The 17,051-nt window shown below is 30.7% G+C and overlaps 1 protein-coding gene and 3 long non-coding RNA genes across 10 annotated transcripts; 2 read left to right on the forward strand and 2 right to left on the reverse strand.

The window, feature by feature from the left end:
• Positions 1 to 5,831: 5,831 nt before the first annotated feature.
• Positions 5,832 to 7,688, forward strand: LOC136776935 (uncharacterized). 4 transcript variants are annotated; one of them, XR_010823183.1, is made up of 4 exons: positions 5,832 to 5,947; positions 6,015 to 6,073; positions 6,181 to 6,412; positions 7,149 to 7,688. It is a non-coding gene; the product is annotated as an uncharacterized lncRNA (long non-coding RNA). The 4 variants fall into 4 exon arrangements; XR_010823184.1 differs by having other exon boundaries at positions 5,838 to 6,073; positions 7,149 to 7,269; positions 7,424 to 7,688; XR_010823182.1 differs by having other exon boundaries at positions 5,838 to 6,073.
• On the reverse strand, positions 6,424 to 11,982 carry LOC136776934 (uncharacterized). 4 transcript variants are annotated; one of them, XR_010823179.1, is made up of 5 exons: positions 11,867 to 11,982; positions 11,741 to 11,799; positions 11,402 to 11,633; positions 7,704 to 10,665; positions 6,424 to 7,165 (listed from the first exon to the last, which is right to left on the reverse strand). It is a non-coding gene; the product is annotated as an uncharacterized lncRNA (long non-coding RNA). The 4 variants fall into 4 exon arrangements; XR_010823180.1 differs by having other exon boundaries at positions 7,704 to 10,390; positions 10,545 to 10,665; positions 11,741 to 11,868; XR_010823181.1 differs by having other exon boundaries at positions 7,704 to 10,662; positions 11,741 to 11,868.
• A 290-nt stretch (positions 11,983 to 12,272) lies between these two features.
• Positions 12,273 to 14,060, forward strand: LOC136776932 (putative nuclease HARBI1). The gene is made up of 4 exons (XM_066732870.1): positions 12,273 to 12,408; positions 12,615 to 12,767; positions 12,912 to 13,068; positions 13,274 to 14,060. The coding sequence occupies exons 2-4, from the start codon at positions 12,623 to 12,625 to the stop codon at positions 14,058 to 14,060; spliced, it is 1,089 nt and encodes a 362-aa protein (XP_066588967.1). The 5' UTR covers positions 12,273 to 12,408; positions 12,615 to 12,622.
• Positions 14,061 to 14,399: 339 nt separating this feature from the next.
• Positions 14,400 to 15,245, reverse strand: LOC136776936 (uncharacterized). Its single transcript, XR_010823186.1, has 3 exons — positions 14,911 to 15,245; positions 14,614 to 14,824; positions 14,400 to 14,529 (listed from the first exon to the last, which is right to left on the reverse strand). It is a non-coding gene; the product is annotated as an uncharacterized lncRNA (long non-coding RNA).
• Between the last annotated feature and the right edge of the window lie 1,806 nt (positions 15,246 to 17,051).

Raw genomic sequence — 17,051 nt, forward strand, 5'->3', positions numbered from 1 at the left:
GAGAAATGTGGAAAATTCAATTGTTCTTTTTTTCTATAGTGTATTTGTACAGATAAAGGGCTGAATTCTTAAACGTCACTCGAGCTCCACTCAAGTTTTAATACTATAGTTAACGTTACATATACTGTAGTATTTTATCCTGATTCATCAGGATGCTTACGTTCAGTGATCTGATGCGGGTTAGGGTTAGACCCAGTTTCAGAGCTGCAACTTTCGAAAAAACTCTAGATGGATCCGAGTCTAGTGAGGAGGCTTCCGCGAGTGGATCTGATCGGATCCGGGTTAAAGGGGATTAAGGTAGGACGTACTCACTCAGACGTGATCGAAATTCAAAACAGCATTGGTAAAATTTCAATAAGCAAATAAAGGTAAACTTAGTTATAAACTTTTATTATTAACATTTTATCACGTAGTTTTTTAATTTCATCAGGTAAAAATAAAAAATTAAGAAGAATTAAATTATATTTAAAATGATAACCTTAATCTTATTTTTATTGTATTTAAATGGCAATAAATTTTCTGTATATTTGCAATTAATTACTAAATTTTTTCAGAAATAAAGATGGATCAATACTACGCTCACAATAGATATGTAGGTATGTAAAGTTTAAATGTAGTACAGAATACTAAAATAGTAAAGTATTCACTTTTATTAATTATACTTTAATTTCCTGCACAACCCAAAACATTGGAGTGAAAAAAGTGTATTTGCATTAATTATTAAATCTTAATTTCATTAGACTATTAAAAGGAAATATTTTAATTAACACTTTCTTTTTTTTGACAGATCTGAATAAATATTCCTGGACAATTGGAAGCACAAAATTGTTGTTGGAACATATAAGGAAAAATAAAAATATAATACAAAATAAAAATATTGGTCAAAAAAAATTATGGGAGGTAATTGCTGCAGAATTAGGTAAAAAAGGATATTTAGTTAATGGCAAGCAGTGTTCAAATAAATGGAAATCCTTTAACTTGTTGGTAAAACCTATTGCTATTAGTCACTTGTCCGTTTTTGACACTTCAATCACGTCGGAATACGTCCTACCTTAACCCCTTTAACCCAGACCCGATCAGATCCACACGCGGAAGCCTCCTCACCAAATCCGGGTTAATCTAGGGTTTTTTTCGAAAGTTGTATTACTGCGACTGTAGTAAACCCTAACCCGGATCAGATCACTGAACGTAAACATCCTCATCAGTTCGAGAGGAGCTCGAGTGACGTTTATGAATTCGGTCCTTCCTTAGTACAAATGGTACATACAAATGTTTATCATCTCTAAGTTAATTTAGGAGTTATACATATTTTGCTTGAAGGTATGAATAATATTATATGTATGTTATATATATATTTTCATATTATATAAATGTTTGGTTGTATAAAATATAAGTTAATAAAGGCTAGTGAAACAAGCTTGTATTTGTATTTACAGTTATTGGATCATTGGAGCCTAAAATATATTTATTATCTACTCTACTATGGAAATGTATAAAAATACCTCTTCCGACATGTTATATGTATACAACACAAATTTCCTAATATATGCTTTAGAAATTAAAAGTAAAATTTTTTAAATTTACTTCACTATATTCAACAATAATTTATTTGTAATATTTTCATACTTATAATAAAATTTTATGTAGCTCCTATCCTACACATTTTACAATTGTTTATAATGCAAAATATATTATTGCTTATTTTCATATAGTTGAGGATAAGTATGCATGCATGCACCGTATGCACCGTATGCACCACAATGGACCCTATACTATAGTATGTACATAGATATGTATATGTACATACATAGCTGCATATACTATAGCACGCTGCTTATTAGAGCGCTTTTATATGCTCGTGCCGTTTATCATGTGGTGGGCTCGTGTTCGAGTCTTGGTGAAGATTAAAATTTTTTCATTTTTTGTTTCATTACAAAGAATTTTTTTTTTAATAACCGTTAACTTATTGGACTCAATAATAAATAAAAAAATGCATTTGTTAACAAATTAATATAAAAACATTGAGTTTATTTTACCTCAACTCATTTGTTATAATAAAACGCATTTTTTGTATTTATTACTAAATCTAATTAATTAATGGCTACATTTGACCATTTTATCAAAATTAAAAATCAATTTAGGAAAAGCATTTTTATTTTATTTATTCACTTATACCATAAGTACATCAACTGTCAGATAGATCAAAGCTGTCACTACTCCTTATTTCTTTATTACACTTTATTTTTCCGTATACTAACATTTGTCTTCGTTCACGCCGTTCAGGGTACGATTTCACTTGTCGCTCGTCGCTAGCGACAAATGGTCACGTGGGACAAAGTATACACTTTCTCCTTATATATTCTGTCGCTAGCGACAACTGAAATAAAGTTGGATTTATCCAACTTTTCAGCGACATCGCTAGTATCGCCCGTATCGCAGTCTGTATGTATTCAACGGAACGGAATAGTCGGATCGTGTGAATTTTAAATTTGAAAAATGGATGGAAATTCAAATTGAAAATACATTTGTCACAATTTATAGCAAGCCGATACATATGAAGCTAAAAATAGTATAATGAATAATTATTGTAATTAATATATAAAAAACGTTGAATATAATTAACCAAAAAAACAGGCTTTGCTTGTAAAATAATACGGCATATATACAGAGTGAAGCTGTTATACCGCCCTAGAATATAGATGCAGAAAGACGAGTATCTCTTTAATTATAAAATATATTCAATTTGTGTATAGGACCTTCTAGAATTCTCTTGTTATTTGCTTTCGCAAAGGTCATATATAAAAATTGAATATCTCTTATATAGTTAAAAAGATATGCATCTTTTTCTACTAATAATGTTTTGGGGCGGTTTAAGTTCCTCACCCTGTATAGATTTCTTACTAAAAACAGAATCTTAAATTGTAATATTTTTATTACAAAATAAATTCAATTAAGTTTTATTATGAGTAACATGTAGCAACAATTAATTTTACTAATAAAATTATCAAACTAAGGATAATCATAACTTTACTAATGTAAATTATTATTTTCTGATATATGAACTATATAATTTTCATCCTCTCATGCTATATAGGAAAATGAAGGAAATATTTTCATAACAAGGATTTAAGAAAACATTCATTTCAAATATATATGAAACCTTTATTAATTCCTCATTCAATATATGGGCCATTCCACGTCAAAATAGACAGATTTCGGAGTACAACACCGATTTTTTTTTTAAATATGTGTTAATATATAAGAAAATACAAGACTTTTGGCGCTAGTTTGAGTCAAAAATCTTTTTTCGTTTCGGAGATACGAGCTGTCAAAGTTTGCAGTTTTACTGTTTTTGATAAAAACACGTAATCTTTGAAAATTTATATCTCCTAAACGAATAAAGATAGAAGACTCTGGCTGGAACGAGTGTACTCAGAAAGAATCATACTTTATTAGAAAAATATAAAAAAAGACAGTTTGTTTTAATTGGTTAAAACTATTAACAATTAAAATAAACATTTGAATTAACAAATGTGTTGTCATGCTCTGACAATTATAAAAAAAGATCAGGAATGTTTCTTGGAATGTCCTCTACAAAGAAAAAAATTAAAACGCGTATACTCTCTTGGTGTTCATAGTGAAAAAAGATATTTTATCACGACGCGCTCGGCCAGAAGCGTCGTTCGAGCGGCGTAAACCGGTGAAGCGCATGCGTAACTGAGCGCGACTAGTCTCTACATGTCGGAATCCATCAATCTATGAATAATGTGAGCTAATAACATGTTTTAATTGTTTGTTTATGTTTTTATAAATATTATAAATTAACAATATATTTATTATTATTCTGCTTTATAAGCAGTAGTTATTTATTTACAAAATAATTAGCAATAAGACATTTGAACATGGCATTGAATATACAAATTATATACTAATTTATATTTACATATTTTATTAAATTATGGCAGAAGAAAATATTATGAATATGAAATTTCTGTACTGAAAATATTTAACAAACTTTAACAATTGTATAATTATCTGATTGAGGAAAAGCTTTAGTTTGTAATTGTGTCTTTGAATCTATCGTTAAAAATGCACGATAATTTCTAGTTCCTTTAACTATTTTTACTTTTCAAAAAAATCTCGTACAAAGTGTTTTAATAAGCATTAAAATAATTTAAACGAGATTTTTTTGAAAAGTGAAAATGTTTAAGGGTATGCATTGAGCGACTCAAACACTCATTCAAGTTTATCTTCCAAATTATTAGGAATATGAACTTTTTTGTAGAGATTAAATTTACTCTTTTGACTGTTCTGAAGCGCGCTACAAACTCGGTTTCTCAAAATTATAAAAAATAATTTTCATAAAAATGATGAATACTTGTAATTTTGTTGGTCATAATAATATTGAAAATTAGGCCTTGTAGCGCGCTAAAGAAAAGGGAAGAGAAGGCGATGGAGGAGGACCTCCTCCTCATGAGCGTGTAGTGTCCATGTCCGCGTCTAGTGTTTAAGTTTTTGTTTTGTATAGAGTTTTTTTTTATTTTTTTTTGTTTTGTATCGAGCCAGATAATTGTTTTTTTATTTTTATATATTGTATGGAGGCCGAATGTTTTTTTTGTAATAAAGTATGTGTGTGTGAAGCGAGCGTTATTTTTTTATTGTAGTATTGTAGGATTGCGCGCACCAGAAGGAATTAGATGGAGATAGGAACACCCCAGAGGCCGGCTTCAACCGGGAGGAAGTTGGACACCCCACGTTGGTCCTAACGAGGGGGAGTTGTAACGTTGCGTTCCCGCAGCGTTACAATAGCTGCCATCTAGCGCTTTGCTAATCTCAAGCGCTAGATAGGCGGGTCGCGCATGAACTAGGGAGTTATCAACCGATAAGTATTGATCTAGGATCGATAACTTGTCGGCTCCGTAGTGCCGCGCGATGGGTGTAGCGGGGCAGCGGCGAGACAGGCGCAGGGCCTTACCTGCTCCCGCGGACTGCCCCGACACACGTAGTTTAGAAGTCAAAGGTGACATAGTGCCCGGAGCATTCCCCGCCGCCGATATAACTTCGCGACCTAAGCCACAGCCGCTACCAAGCACCCAAGTGCAAGTGATATTGCAGCGACTGCAGCCCGGCCGCGAAACCATACCGGACAGCGGAGTGTACCGGCCCAAGTGCCAGCTATAAGGGCCAGAGAGGTAGAGAGAGAGAGCAGAGAGAAAGAAGATAGCCAGCCCTAGAAAGCTGAAGTAAGGGTGATTATTCGTCTTGTATTATAGTCCTGTGACGTCCCGGGGTGTGCTAGGGCTTTAGGGCTCGTAGCACCGAACGTTTTTATAGGGAACCGCTGGCCCAGCTCACCTGTCACGGGTAAGCGGGCAACTTAGCGGAGTGGTCATTCCGTCGGACCAATAACGAATATCCCAAAGTGTAAAAGCGCGAATTAGTAGAAGTGTTCGCGATTACATCGATTCGTTGTGCGTTTGACCGTTGACAGGGACGTTCCCTTCAGTCAGTCAAGGCCGCGGACTTAGCATAATTATCGGGAGGGCTCGCGACCTTAGACGTGCGGGAGTAAACAATCCGGGTCGTTGTTGTGTTTAAGTACGCGGGAACGGAGTGAGTGCGAAGATGCGGCGACATTTTACAGAACGGCTTGGTAATTTTTATGCTAAACAGTTGGCACAAATCGCGACGCCATGAAAAGTATATAGAGTGGAAGGTTAATAGGAGAAAACACTGCTGACAATTTTCAAATGTATAGTGTGTTAAGGCGATGTGTGTGTGTACATAATACACATGAATGTGTGATGTAGGAAAAGAGATAGCAGTGAATACAAATTTGGAGCCGAATGGAGCAGAACTTGATGCTCCAAATATTGAATCATAGTAAATATTGATTTATAAAGAAAAGGGAATAATATTAGATAAGTTCACATTTATTAAATTTGATGTATTTATTTTTAATTAAATTATTAAGAGAATAACAAGTGCTTTGTGAACATTTTTATGATTTTTAGGGGTACCCTTAGGATAACCAAAGAAATTGGAAGGATTAAAAAAATGTCATATTTTAATTGTACGTATGGAAATTTTGTAAATGAATATATTTGATATTTTCAATCTGCTTATTTTATTTACACTATTATTAAATGTTAGTAAATTCTATTTGGCTCAAAATTGTAGATAATTGGATATTAAATATGAGGCGATAATGGTACAATAAAAACAATACAACAGCAATAATCAAAAAGAAGAATAAGAGCAGAAGGAATAAAGGATGCATTTGAATTCAGGCCGAACAAAGAGGATAGGATAAAAATCAATAAAATAATACGTTATCATCAAGTAAAGAAGGCATTTCAGCCAAGAAGCATTCTCAACTACCAACCGATGACTTTTGAAAATCATAAATAAAGTATGTACCTATAGTTTCAAATATAATTTTGCTGAAATAAGTTATTTATCTTTATTTAAGTGAAGATTAAAATTCTTTCTTCTTTATTCAAATAGTACTAAAGATTAAAATCATTGAGTGTGATGGTACTCTGATACTGTAGATATGATAAGTTTACGGAGGCTCCTTAAAGAAACTATTACACTACCTACTTTTGGTGATCATTATTACAATATTGCAGTCTTTCATTTAACAATGAAACATTTGCATAAAATCGAAAGAATTTTCTTAAACTCTATTATTATAATGAAAATACTATTGCTTACGCAAGTATATTTTATTCGCTATTATTCTTTACAACAAATGTTACTTTATTTTGATAGTTTAAATGTAGGTTTTTCAATGAAATTAGTTTATTTAATGTTTCACTTTCATTGTTGGTGTTCAATGTAACATGAAGAATAGGTTGATTTGGTGTTTCAATTGCTATTTCTGTATCTGCGGTATTTATATTCAGTAGTGCTTTCTTCATGTTATTTCTTTCTATTTCTTTCAATGTTTTCATTTCTTCCATTTCTTCTAATATTTGAATAAAATAATTTTCCTTTGGAATTCTAGTAGGGTCTTCTAGGATATTTTGTATTTTTAAATACATTTTATTAATCTCCATATTTCTTATTTTGTTCAGTTTATGTACTTCTCTTTCATTATATATCCCTTTCTCTATACAGTCAATAATTGTTCTGTTTTCTTCTAGTAGCAATTTGATTTGACCTACAAGATGATCAAAATGGAATAATTTTATATTAAAGAACATGCCATTCGCTCATTAACAACTTCTACCTAACAGCAAGAATATCCTAAAACTAAACATTTAGGTAAATACATGTAAAGAAGACATTAATTCATAAGACGTAAACATTCAAATTCCTTGTATCGCGAAAAATGATATAAAGCAATTAATTTATTAGAGTATTCTAAGGTACTATGTAATGTTTTGTAAAATTGATAAATCGCTTTCTTTTTTTATAGGCTTCCTTCTCTTGAGCAATCTGGAACTGTTCTATTTTCCTCTACTAACGTTTTTATGCGGTCTGCAAGTTATGAAAAACAGAACAATTTTATATGGAAAAAGATGCCACTCGCTCAATATCAACTTCTACAAAACAATCACAAGATCTAAACTTGGAGACTTATGTAAGTGCATGCTACAAGTCATCAATTCATATGTAATACCCAAGCAAATAAATTAATTATTATTGGAAATTATATAAAGATAGCTAATAATAATTTTCGATTTTGTTTCTCATACCTTTATTGTTAATATAAGATTAATGGCGGTTATTGTTTTTTTTGTTATGAAGCTCATGATTATACTTTTCTTCTAAATTCTTTAATAAATTTTTTTTGAAAATCCTATTGCATTTGATACCTAAATTATCTCTATTCAAAGGTATTGAAATATTTAAAGGAAGGAAATATGATTCACATTAACTTTAATCCTTTAATCTCTTAGAAAATACAATTTATATCCTTTCATTTTTTGATTTAGTAATATATACTGTTGAATCCCATGTAACATCCATAACTTTCTGCTACATTTCTTTTTTCTTAAATGAGCCATCTTATTATTGTTACTAAAGACCGATTCCACCAACCCTCAAGTTAACTGAAACTTTGGTTAAAATAGCATAGTTTATGTGACGGAAACTATTGTTTAACTATAGTACAAGGATTCAGCCTTCGTTAAATAGTTAGTGGAACTGACCCTAAATCTGCTAGATTTATAGACATTTTTTAAAAAACACTCCTTCCCCTCTATGTCTTCCATTGAAAGAAATATATACTCTATATACAACTTCTTTATATTTATAAGTATCAGTAAATCTAGCATATTTAGTACCAATAATAAAATGGATCATTTAAAAAAAAAGAGATGTAACAGAAAGTTATGGATGTTTAACGGGTTTCGGTATTATATTACCAAAACGAAAAATAACAGAATGTAAGTTGTGTTTTCCCAAAGAAATTGAAGGTCAAATGTTAATGTGAAATTTTTATATTTATCTTTAGATATCTCAATTGCATTAAATATAGAGAGTTAAGTGGCAAAGCTCATGGGATTTTTTACAAAAATATATTTAAGAATTCTGGTGAACGGCATAATCATGAGACTGATAAAAACAGCAATGATAAAGGGTTATTTTATAACAAGCTTATATCAATGACGCAAACACGAGGAGCAAAACCAAAATACATATACAATGCTGCAATCATGAAGTAATATTATTATTATCCACTACTTTAAAATTTCAGGAAAATTATATATTGTTATTGTAATAACTTTTGACTTCATTAACAGTCATCCAGAAATGGTAAATACGGTTAATTTTCCGTCTAGCAGACGAACTATTCAAAGATATATCAAGAAGACACGTAACATACATACTATTAAATTAAGAAATGTAACAATGAAGGAACTATGTGAGCATTTGATGCAGAATAAAGAAATATTAAAATATTGCTATAATAATAAAGAATATAATATCAGCATTAAAATGATCGAAAAGTTAAACTTTTACAGTTTAATCTTTTACGATGAAAATTTTATCAATAGCAGTATAAATGGTGAAATTGTGTTCGTTGATGGAACATTTAAATGTGTTCCGCAATTAAAGGAAAAGAACCTACAGCTAATAACTGTGTTGATAAATATTCATAAGGACTCTAATAAAGTAATCCTTACATTTCATAATAATTTACAATTGGAGTTAGATACTGTATGAAATAAATTGTTTGTATACGTAGGATCTTTTAGTTACAACGTTTTAGGCAATAATGGTAGAATTCGTTTTTCTCTCTGTAACTGTAAAAGATAATATATATTTTTTATATAGAACCTTTATTGCCACTTATGGAAAAATATTCAAATTTTGATCAGAATAGAGTTATTACTGATATGTTTAATAGTTTCAAATTGAATGTAAATATTTTATTAAATAAGAAAATGCTTTCAGGAATTAAAAGTAGAACACTTAACATGAATATTTATTAAAATATATTTACAGGCTCTACCATGCATTTGGATTATCATGAACAATAAACTACAAGATAATTATATAGAAATTTTCCAATTTGTCAAGTTAACGTTCCCAAATTTAAAGCCAAAATTGGCAATGATCGATTTCGAGATGGGTTTCAGGAATTCCTTAAAACTAGTATTTCCGGAAATAAAAATTACACATTGTTTCTTTCATTTTGCTCAAGTTCGTAAAATATTAAATTATATTTACAATTTTTGTTGTTTTTCTCAACATTACACATCATGATGCGTTACACTTGAAATTTATTTGTAGTTTCGTCATCCTAATTATATTTATTTTCTTTTATAGGCTTTAATTAAGAAAGCACAAAGTTTAAATATAGTTAATCGTCAGAAAAGTAAGCTCGCCTATCCTGAGTATTACATAGTTTTAAAAAAGTTAATATGTCTAGCCCTAATACCAGCAGACAACACAATTGATGTTTTTAATTTATTAAAACTTGAAGTTCAAAGAAATTTTGGAAATTATTTTAATTTATATTTTCAATATTTTGAAAAATTTTGGCTTAAAAAAATAGGTCCAGAAAATTTTTCTGTTTACAATTTGCAAAATAGAACTAACAATAAATGTGAAAACTATCACAGTCAATTAAGCAACAGTTTAGGGAAAGCTCCACACCCTACCCTCTTCATAAGTATATATTATTTCCAATTTTGTATAATTTCCAATAATAATTAATTTATTTGCTTGGGTATTACATATGAATTGATGACTTGTAGCATGCACTTACATAAGTCTCCAAGATTAGATCTTGTGATTGTTTTGTAGAAGTTGATATTGAGCGAGTGGCATCTTTTTCCATATAAAATTGTTCTGTTTTTCATAACTTGCAGACCGCATAAAAACGTTAGTAGAGGAAAATAGAACAGTTCCAGATTGCTCAAGAGAAGGAAGCCTATAAAAAAAGAAAGCGATTTATCAATTTTACAAAACATTACATAGTACCTTAGAATACTCTAATAAATTAATTGCTTTATATCATTTTTCGCGATACAAGGAATTTGAATGTTTACGTCTTATGAATTAATGTCTTCTTTACATGTATTTACCTAAATGTTTAGTTTTAGGATATTCTTGCTGTTAGGTAGAAGTTGTTAATGAGCGAATGGCATGTTCTTTAATATAAAATTATTCCATTTTGATCATCTTGTAGGTCAAATCAAATTGCTACTAGAAGAAAACAGAACAATTATTGACTGTATAGAGAAAGGGATATATAATGAAAGAGAAGTACATAAACTGAACAAAATAAGAAATATGGAGATTAATAAAATGTATTTAAAAATACAAAATATCCTAGAAGACCCTACTAGAATTCCAAAGGAAAATTATTTTATTCAAATATTAGAAGAAATGGAAGAAATGAAAACATTGAAAGAAATAGAAAGAAATAACATGAAGAAAGCACTACTGAATATAAATACCGCAGATACAGAAATAGCAATTGAAACACCAAATCAACCTATTCTTCATGTTACATTAAACACCAACAATGAAAGTGAAACATTAAATAAACTAATTTCATTGAAAAACCTACATTTAAACTATCAAAATAAAGTAACATTTGTTGTAAAGAATAATAGCGAATAAAATATACTTGCGTAAGCAATAGTATTTTCATTATAATAATAGAGTTTAAGAAAATTCTTTCGATTTTATGCAAATGTTTCATTGTTAAATGAAAGACTGCAATATTGTAATAATGATCACCAAAAGTAGGTAGTGTAATAGTTTCTTTAAGGAGCCTCCGTAAACTTATCATATCTACAGTATCAGAGTACCATCACACTCAATGATTTTAATCTTTAGTACTATTTGAATAAAGAAGAAAGAATTTTAATCTTCACTTAAATAAAGATAAATAACTTATTTCAGCAAAATTATATTTGAAACTATAGGTACATACTTTATTTATGATTTTCAAAAGTCATCGGTTGGTAGTTGAGAATGCTTCTTGGCTGAAATGCCTTCTTTACTTGATGATAACGTATTATTTTATTGATTTTTATCCTATCCTCTTTGTTCGGCCTGAATTCAAATGCATCCTTTATTCCTTCTGCTCTTATTCTTCTTTTTGATTATTGCTGTTGTATTGTTTTTATTGTACCATTATCGCCTCATATTTAATATCCAATTATCTACAATTTTGAGCCAAATAGAATTTACTAACATTTAATAATAGTGTAAATAAAATAAGCAGATTGAAAATATCAAATATATTCATTTACAAAATTTCCATACGTACAATTAAAATATGACATTTTTTTAATCCTTCCAATTTCTTTGGTTATCCTAAGGGTACCCCTAAAAATCATAAAAATGTTCACAAAGCACTTGTTATTCTCTTAATAATTTAATTAAAAATAAATACATCAAATTTAATAAATGTGAACTTATCTAATATTATTCCCTTTTCTTTATAAATCAATATTTACTATGATTCAATATTTGGAGCATCAAGTTCTGCTCCATTCGGCTCCAAATTTGTATTCACTGCTATCTCTTTTCCTACATCACACATTCATGTGTATTATGTACACACACACATCGCCTTAACACACTACACATTTGAAAATTGTCAGCAGTGTTTTCTCCTATTAACCTTCCACTCTATATACTTTTCATGGCGTCGCGATTTGAGCCAACTGTTTAGCATAAAAATTACCAAGCCGTTCTGTAAAATGTCGCCGCATCAGTGCGAATAACCGTCGCGGTACGCGCACGCGCGGAAAGAGGGACTTATCCGCGTAGCGTCGAATAATAGGACGTTTATTTTCCGAGATCAGATTCAGATCATGGATCAGACTTGCCGCAGTGTCGCAACTTATGAAAAAAATACTAGACCACCCTAGGCTGATCCGGATCTAGTGAGGAGGCTTCCGCGAGCGGGAATCCGGATCCGGATTAAGTAGAGTAAGTAGGGCCTACTCAGGTGTGATTGGAATTTTAGCTGTCATTAGTGTCATTATTCTAACCAATAAAGGATAAATTTGAAGGGAAATTTCCAATACATTTTACTAAAGATAAAGAGGGATTTGTAATAATCATTAATAATTTGCATTTTTTATTATAATATATTAATTTTCTTACATTATTTTTCGTAATAATATTATTTACAGATTAAGCAATGGACTATATGAATTTATGGAATATTTTATTTGAAAATGATGAAGAGGAAGATAATGTATTATTATCTTACATAAATTCCACAGAAACTCATAGACGAATTGAGAATTATGTTCCACAAGTTTTGCTGAATTATTCTTTATCAGGTAATTCAAATTTTGCATATTCGCTTGTGTACTGTGTTTGCAATCTTAATATAACAATTCTGAAAACATTACCTATAATCATTTATCGGATTGTATAATTTGTTTGTATTCCCTTTATTAATGTAAAATTTGTATTTTGTGCAGATTTTAAATCCCATTTCCGTCTATCCAAACCAACATTTCAAGCATTGCTAGAGAAAATAGGTTCTTGTTTGCTGAACACTCGTGAAGGGCCAAAAATAATGCCATTTAAGCAACTCGCTGTTGCTTTATGGATATTGGGAAATCAAGAGACTTACAGGTATATTTTATTTAAACACTGATTATATGATTTCCTTAAATCCATTATTATACACAAATGTTAGGCTTTATAAAGTATATTGTATATTTTATTTAATTATGTAAATTATAATATTTAAAACTACTATTAATAATAAAGGCTAAGGTTACCTTAGCTATCTCCTGTATTGAATATATAACGTACCAATAATTAGACTCCCTTACAGATCTGTTTCTGACAGATTTAACATATCTAAGAGCACAGTATGGAATTGTCTGTTAAATGTGGCGCATGTTCTACAAAATCATAGAGCTGATTATATAAAATGGCCAGAACAAAACTTAATAATACGGAATGTAGAGACATTTGCAGAGATAAGCAATTTTCCTGGTGTAGTGGGTGCCATAGATGGGTGCCACATACAAATTAGTGCTCCTACTGAGCACCCTAATAGTTATATAAACCGTAAAGGTTTCCACTCCATTGGCCTTCAAGGAATATGTGATGCCAATAGGAAATTTATTGACGTTTTCGCCGGCTATTGTGGCAGCGTACATGATGCTCGAGTTTGGCAACTCAGTAAAATTAAAGAGGCAATAGACAGTAACCCACAGCGATATTTCCCTGAAAACACGCATTTAATAGGAGATTCTGCATATCCGTTATCAAAGACTCTTCTCGTTCCATATCGAGATAATGGCCATTTAACTAATATTCAAATTAATTATAACAAAAGTTTATCTTCAACTAGAATAGTGATAGAACGAACTTTTGGTTTACTAAAAGCTCGATTCAGGAAACTAAAATACATGTATTTGTATGATACGGATATAATTCCTCTTCTAATACTAGCATGTTGTATATTACATAACATTTGTATTGATAATGAAGAAGAACTATTTAATGTAACCGAAGATGAAGATGACTTTAATATAGAAATTGATAACGAAGAATCTGCTTTTTTGGATGGAGAAGAGAAAAGAGATGTAATAGCGCATTTACTTAACATATAGAATACTTTATAATTTTATTTTGTAGATTCAATAAATTTGTACAATTACGAAAAGTTACACATATACATAGATATAAATATAATATACACCTATATTTTATTAATAAATATATATTTTGGCTACATTAATAATGCTCAGTTTTTCTTATGAGGACTATTGTCAATTTATAATAATTAATATGGAACCGAAATAAAAGAAAAATTGCATTTATTAAATTTATTATGCGAATGAAAAAATTCAGTAAAGATCTTATATTACCCTGATTTATTATGATGGTAAGTTCCTATTTACTCCAAAGCTTATTGAATCCACTTGCTTAATAGCACCAGTCCTAGAATAATATATTACTTACAGAGTATGAGTCTTTATTCAATTATTGATGCGAAACACCACAAGGCTACATCTGTTTTAAACTATTAAAACAAGTAAATTTTCAGTTTTCCTTATAAATATAAAGATATCAAATTGTCTGCAAAGAAAAAGAATTATATTAATTAAATTAATAACATATAATAATGTACATTTACAGTATCACTTTAATAGTATATATTACTCTGATCTATTATGTTGCTGAATTCCTAGTTTACTGCGAACCTTATTGATCCACTTGGTTAACAGCATCAATCTTAAAATTATATATTTTTACTCACAAAGTATGAGTCTTCATTCAGTTGATGCGAAGCATCACAAGGCCACATCTCTTTTAATCCATTTATACAATTAAATTCTCAATCGCTCTTAAAAATATATAAAGTTCATATTATCTGCAAAGAAACATAACTATTTTAAGTTAATTGTATGGAATAAAGTATTTATAGGAACACTTTGATTGTAATACACTTATTTTTACCTGCAGTTTATATATTAACTCTTCGTAAAGGTTAACCTCCTTGAATATGACAATTTTGCAGCAAGCACTCTTAAACATTTTTGTTACATATGCATTAAAGATGAGAAAGTACACAGTGGGAAATTGAATCGTGTGTGCTTCGGCTAGCTTCACTATGTAATTTAACGTGCAAAATGATATACTACACTATAGTTGAAAGCACACACGATTCAATTTCCCACTGTGTAGTACAATGCCTTCTTTTGAAAATATGTACTGGTCAACTATTTTTGTGCTCCACAGATGTTTCATAAGAAACAAAGTTTAAAATGTAAAAATAACTTATCAAAGAATGTATTTTTCTTATATAAATAAACTGCATCTATATTTGATCAATTAAATCATGTGTCATGAATGCTGTATCAAATTTACATTTAAAATTTGATAATCCACAAATGTTTGATCAATAAGCAGTTGCAATAAATAAATATATAAATTAAAACATCTACAATGTATCGGCATAGCTGGTAATATGTCAGTAATAAAATAAAAATCAGAAAGCATTGTAAAAATGTCCAATATTTACGTAAAAGTGCCCTATTCTTCTAAATGCTTTTTCATTAAATTTAAAAATTCTTTTTTCAGCTTAGCATTTTCTCTATGATGCCTTTCTCTCTGCTCATAAATATCGTCTATGGTCATTTTGGCGGCTCTAATAGAAGTGCGTCGTTTTATGACTCGTGTCTGTGAACTTGCACTCACATTGGAGCAGCATGCAGCATTATTATTAATTATTATTTCAGGATCATGTTCATCGTCGTTTGTTCCCTCCGTTATTTGTGGTCTCCCTGTGGAAACAGGATCTGATATGCTATATGCTATTGAAACAGGGTATATTTCCGGCATCGAGAACATTATTTCATCAATTATGTCAAAATACTCCCAATTTGGTTTGCCACACGCACCAGTTTTATTACTCGAATCTTTTATATGTTTATACTTTTTCTTTAAATTTTTCCATTTACTAGAGCACTGTTCGCCGTTCACTAAATGTTCTTTGACGTTCAATTCTTCAGCAATTTCATCCCACATTTTTTTTTTGAAAAAATCTTTGTTATTAATTATTTCCTTTCTTTGCCTTATATTCTCTAATAATAATTTAGTACTCGCAACTGTCCACGAATATTTGGTTTGATCTATTAAAAGAGAGACAGAATTCATTAAATATATGTTAATTATTTCCTTTTATTAAATATTAGTGAAATTAGAAGTTCAAACATGACAAACAAAATATTCAGTTATTCCAAAATAAAGTATTACAGAACATACCTATATATCTGTTGTGTGCGATATATTTATCCATATTGAAGCTTCTACAACAAATTCAATGAGATAAAAAATGATAAAATTTATTATTATATAGAAATAACGTATCCTTACGTTTTTCTCAAATATTTTAAAAATAATTATAAAATTCTGACAATCTGACTGAATAGTCCGAGTAGCTCCTACTTACTCTACTTAATCCGGATCCGGATTCCCGCTCGCGGAAGCCTCCTCACTAGATCCGGATCAGCCTAGGGTGGTCTAGTATTTTTTTCATAAGTTGCGACACTGCGGCAAGTCTGATCCATGATCTGAATCTGATCTCGGAAAATAAACGTCCATAGTTAACCTAGGGATCCGCCGGTGGCGCGCGAGTAACGCCACAGCGGGCAATAGGAGAATTAGGAGGATAGCGGGTTACCGACGGTAGATAGCGGGGTTATCTACAAGAAGATAAAGTAGATAGAAAAATAAAAATAATCAAGACTACGTAGAGGAGCCACCCGAGCGAGTGGATTAGAGAGTACTACGAGGAGAAAGATGGAGAAAGATGGAAAATGAAAGAGAGAGAAAGAGAAAAAGAACTACCACAATAGTGACCAGCATCACCATCGCGGGCTCGTGCCGGCAAGGGGGGGCTGATTATTGAAAAATTTGATACAAATTTGAATAAAAAGAAAGAGAGGCCCTCCCGGTCGTGCACGTCCCCATCTCCGAAGGATGGAAGGAGATGGGGGGAACCCCCAGGAGATGATGCCGGCGGAAGACGGACAAGATAGGGAATGGATGAGAAGCTAAATGGATAGCTAGAGGAGAGGATGACCCTGCGATGCATA

This window comes from Prorops nasuta, unplaced genomic scaffold, assembly GCF_024137725.1.
Source record: "Prorops nasuta isolate Cenicafe-Biocafe unplaced genomic scaffold, Cenicafe_Pnas_1.2 PNAS00010, whole genome shotgun sequence".
Lineage (NCBI taxonomy): Eukaryota > Metazoa > Arthropoda > Insecta > Hymenoptera > Bethylidae > Prorops > Prorops nasuta.

What these genes read in the sequence shown, in the direction of transcription:
- LOC136776932 (XM_066732870.1), top strand. Translation starts at nt 12,623, where the DNA reads ATGGACTATATGAATTTATGGAATATTTTATTTGAAAATGATGAAGAG. An exon ending in GCTGAATTATTCTTTATCAG is followed by an intron (nt 12,768 to 12,911) that starts GTAATTCAAATT and finishes TATTTTGTGCAG; the next exon opens with ATTTTAAATCCCATTTCCGT. An exon ending in GGAAATCAAGAGACTTACAG is followed by an intron (nt 13,069 to 13,273) that starts GTATATTTTATT and finishes ACTCCCTTACAG; the next exon opens with ATCTGTTTCTGACAGATTTA.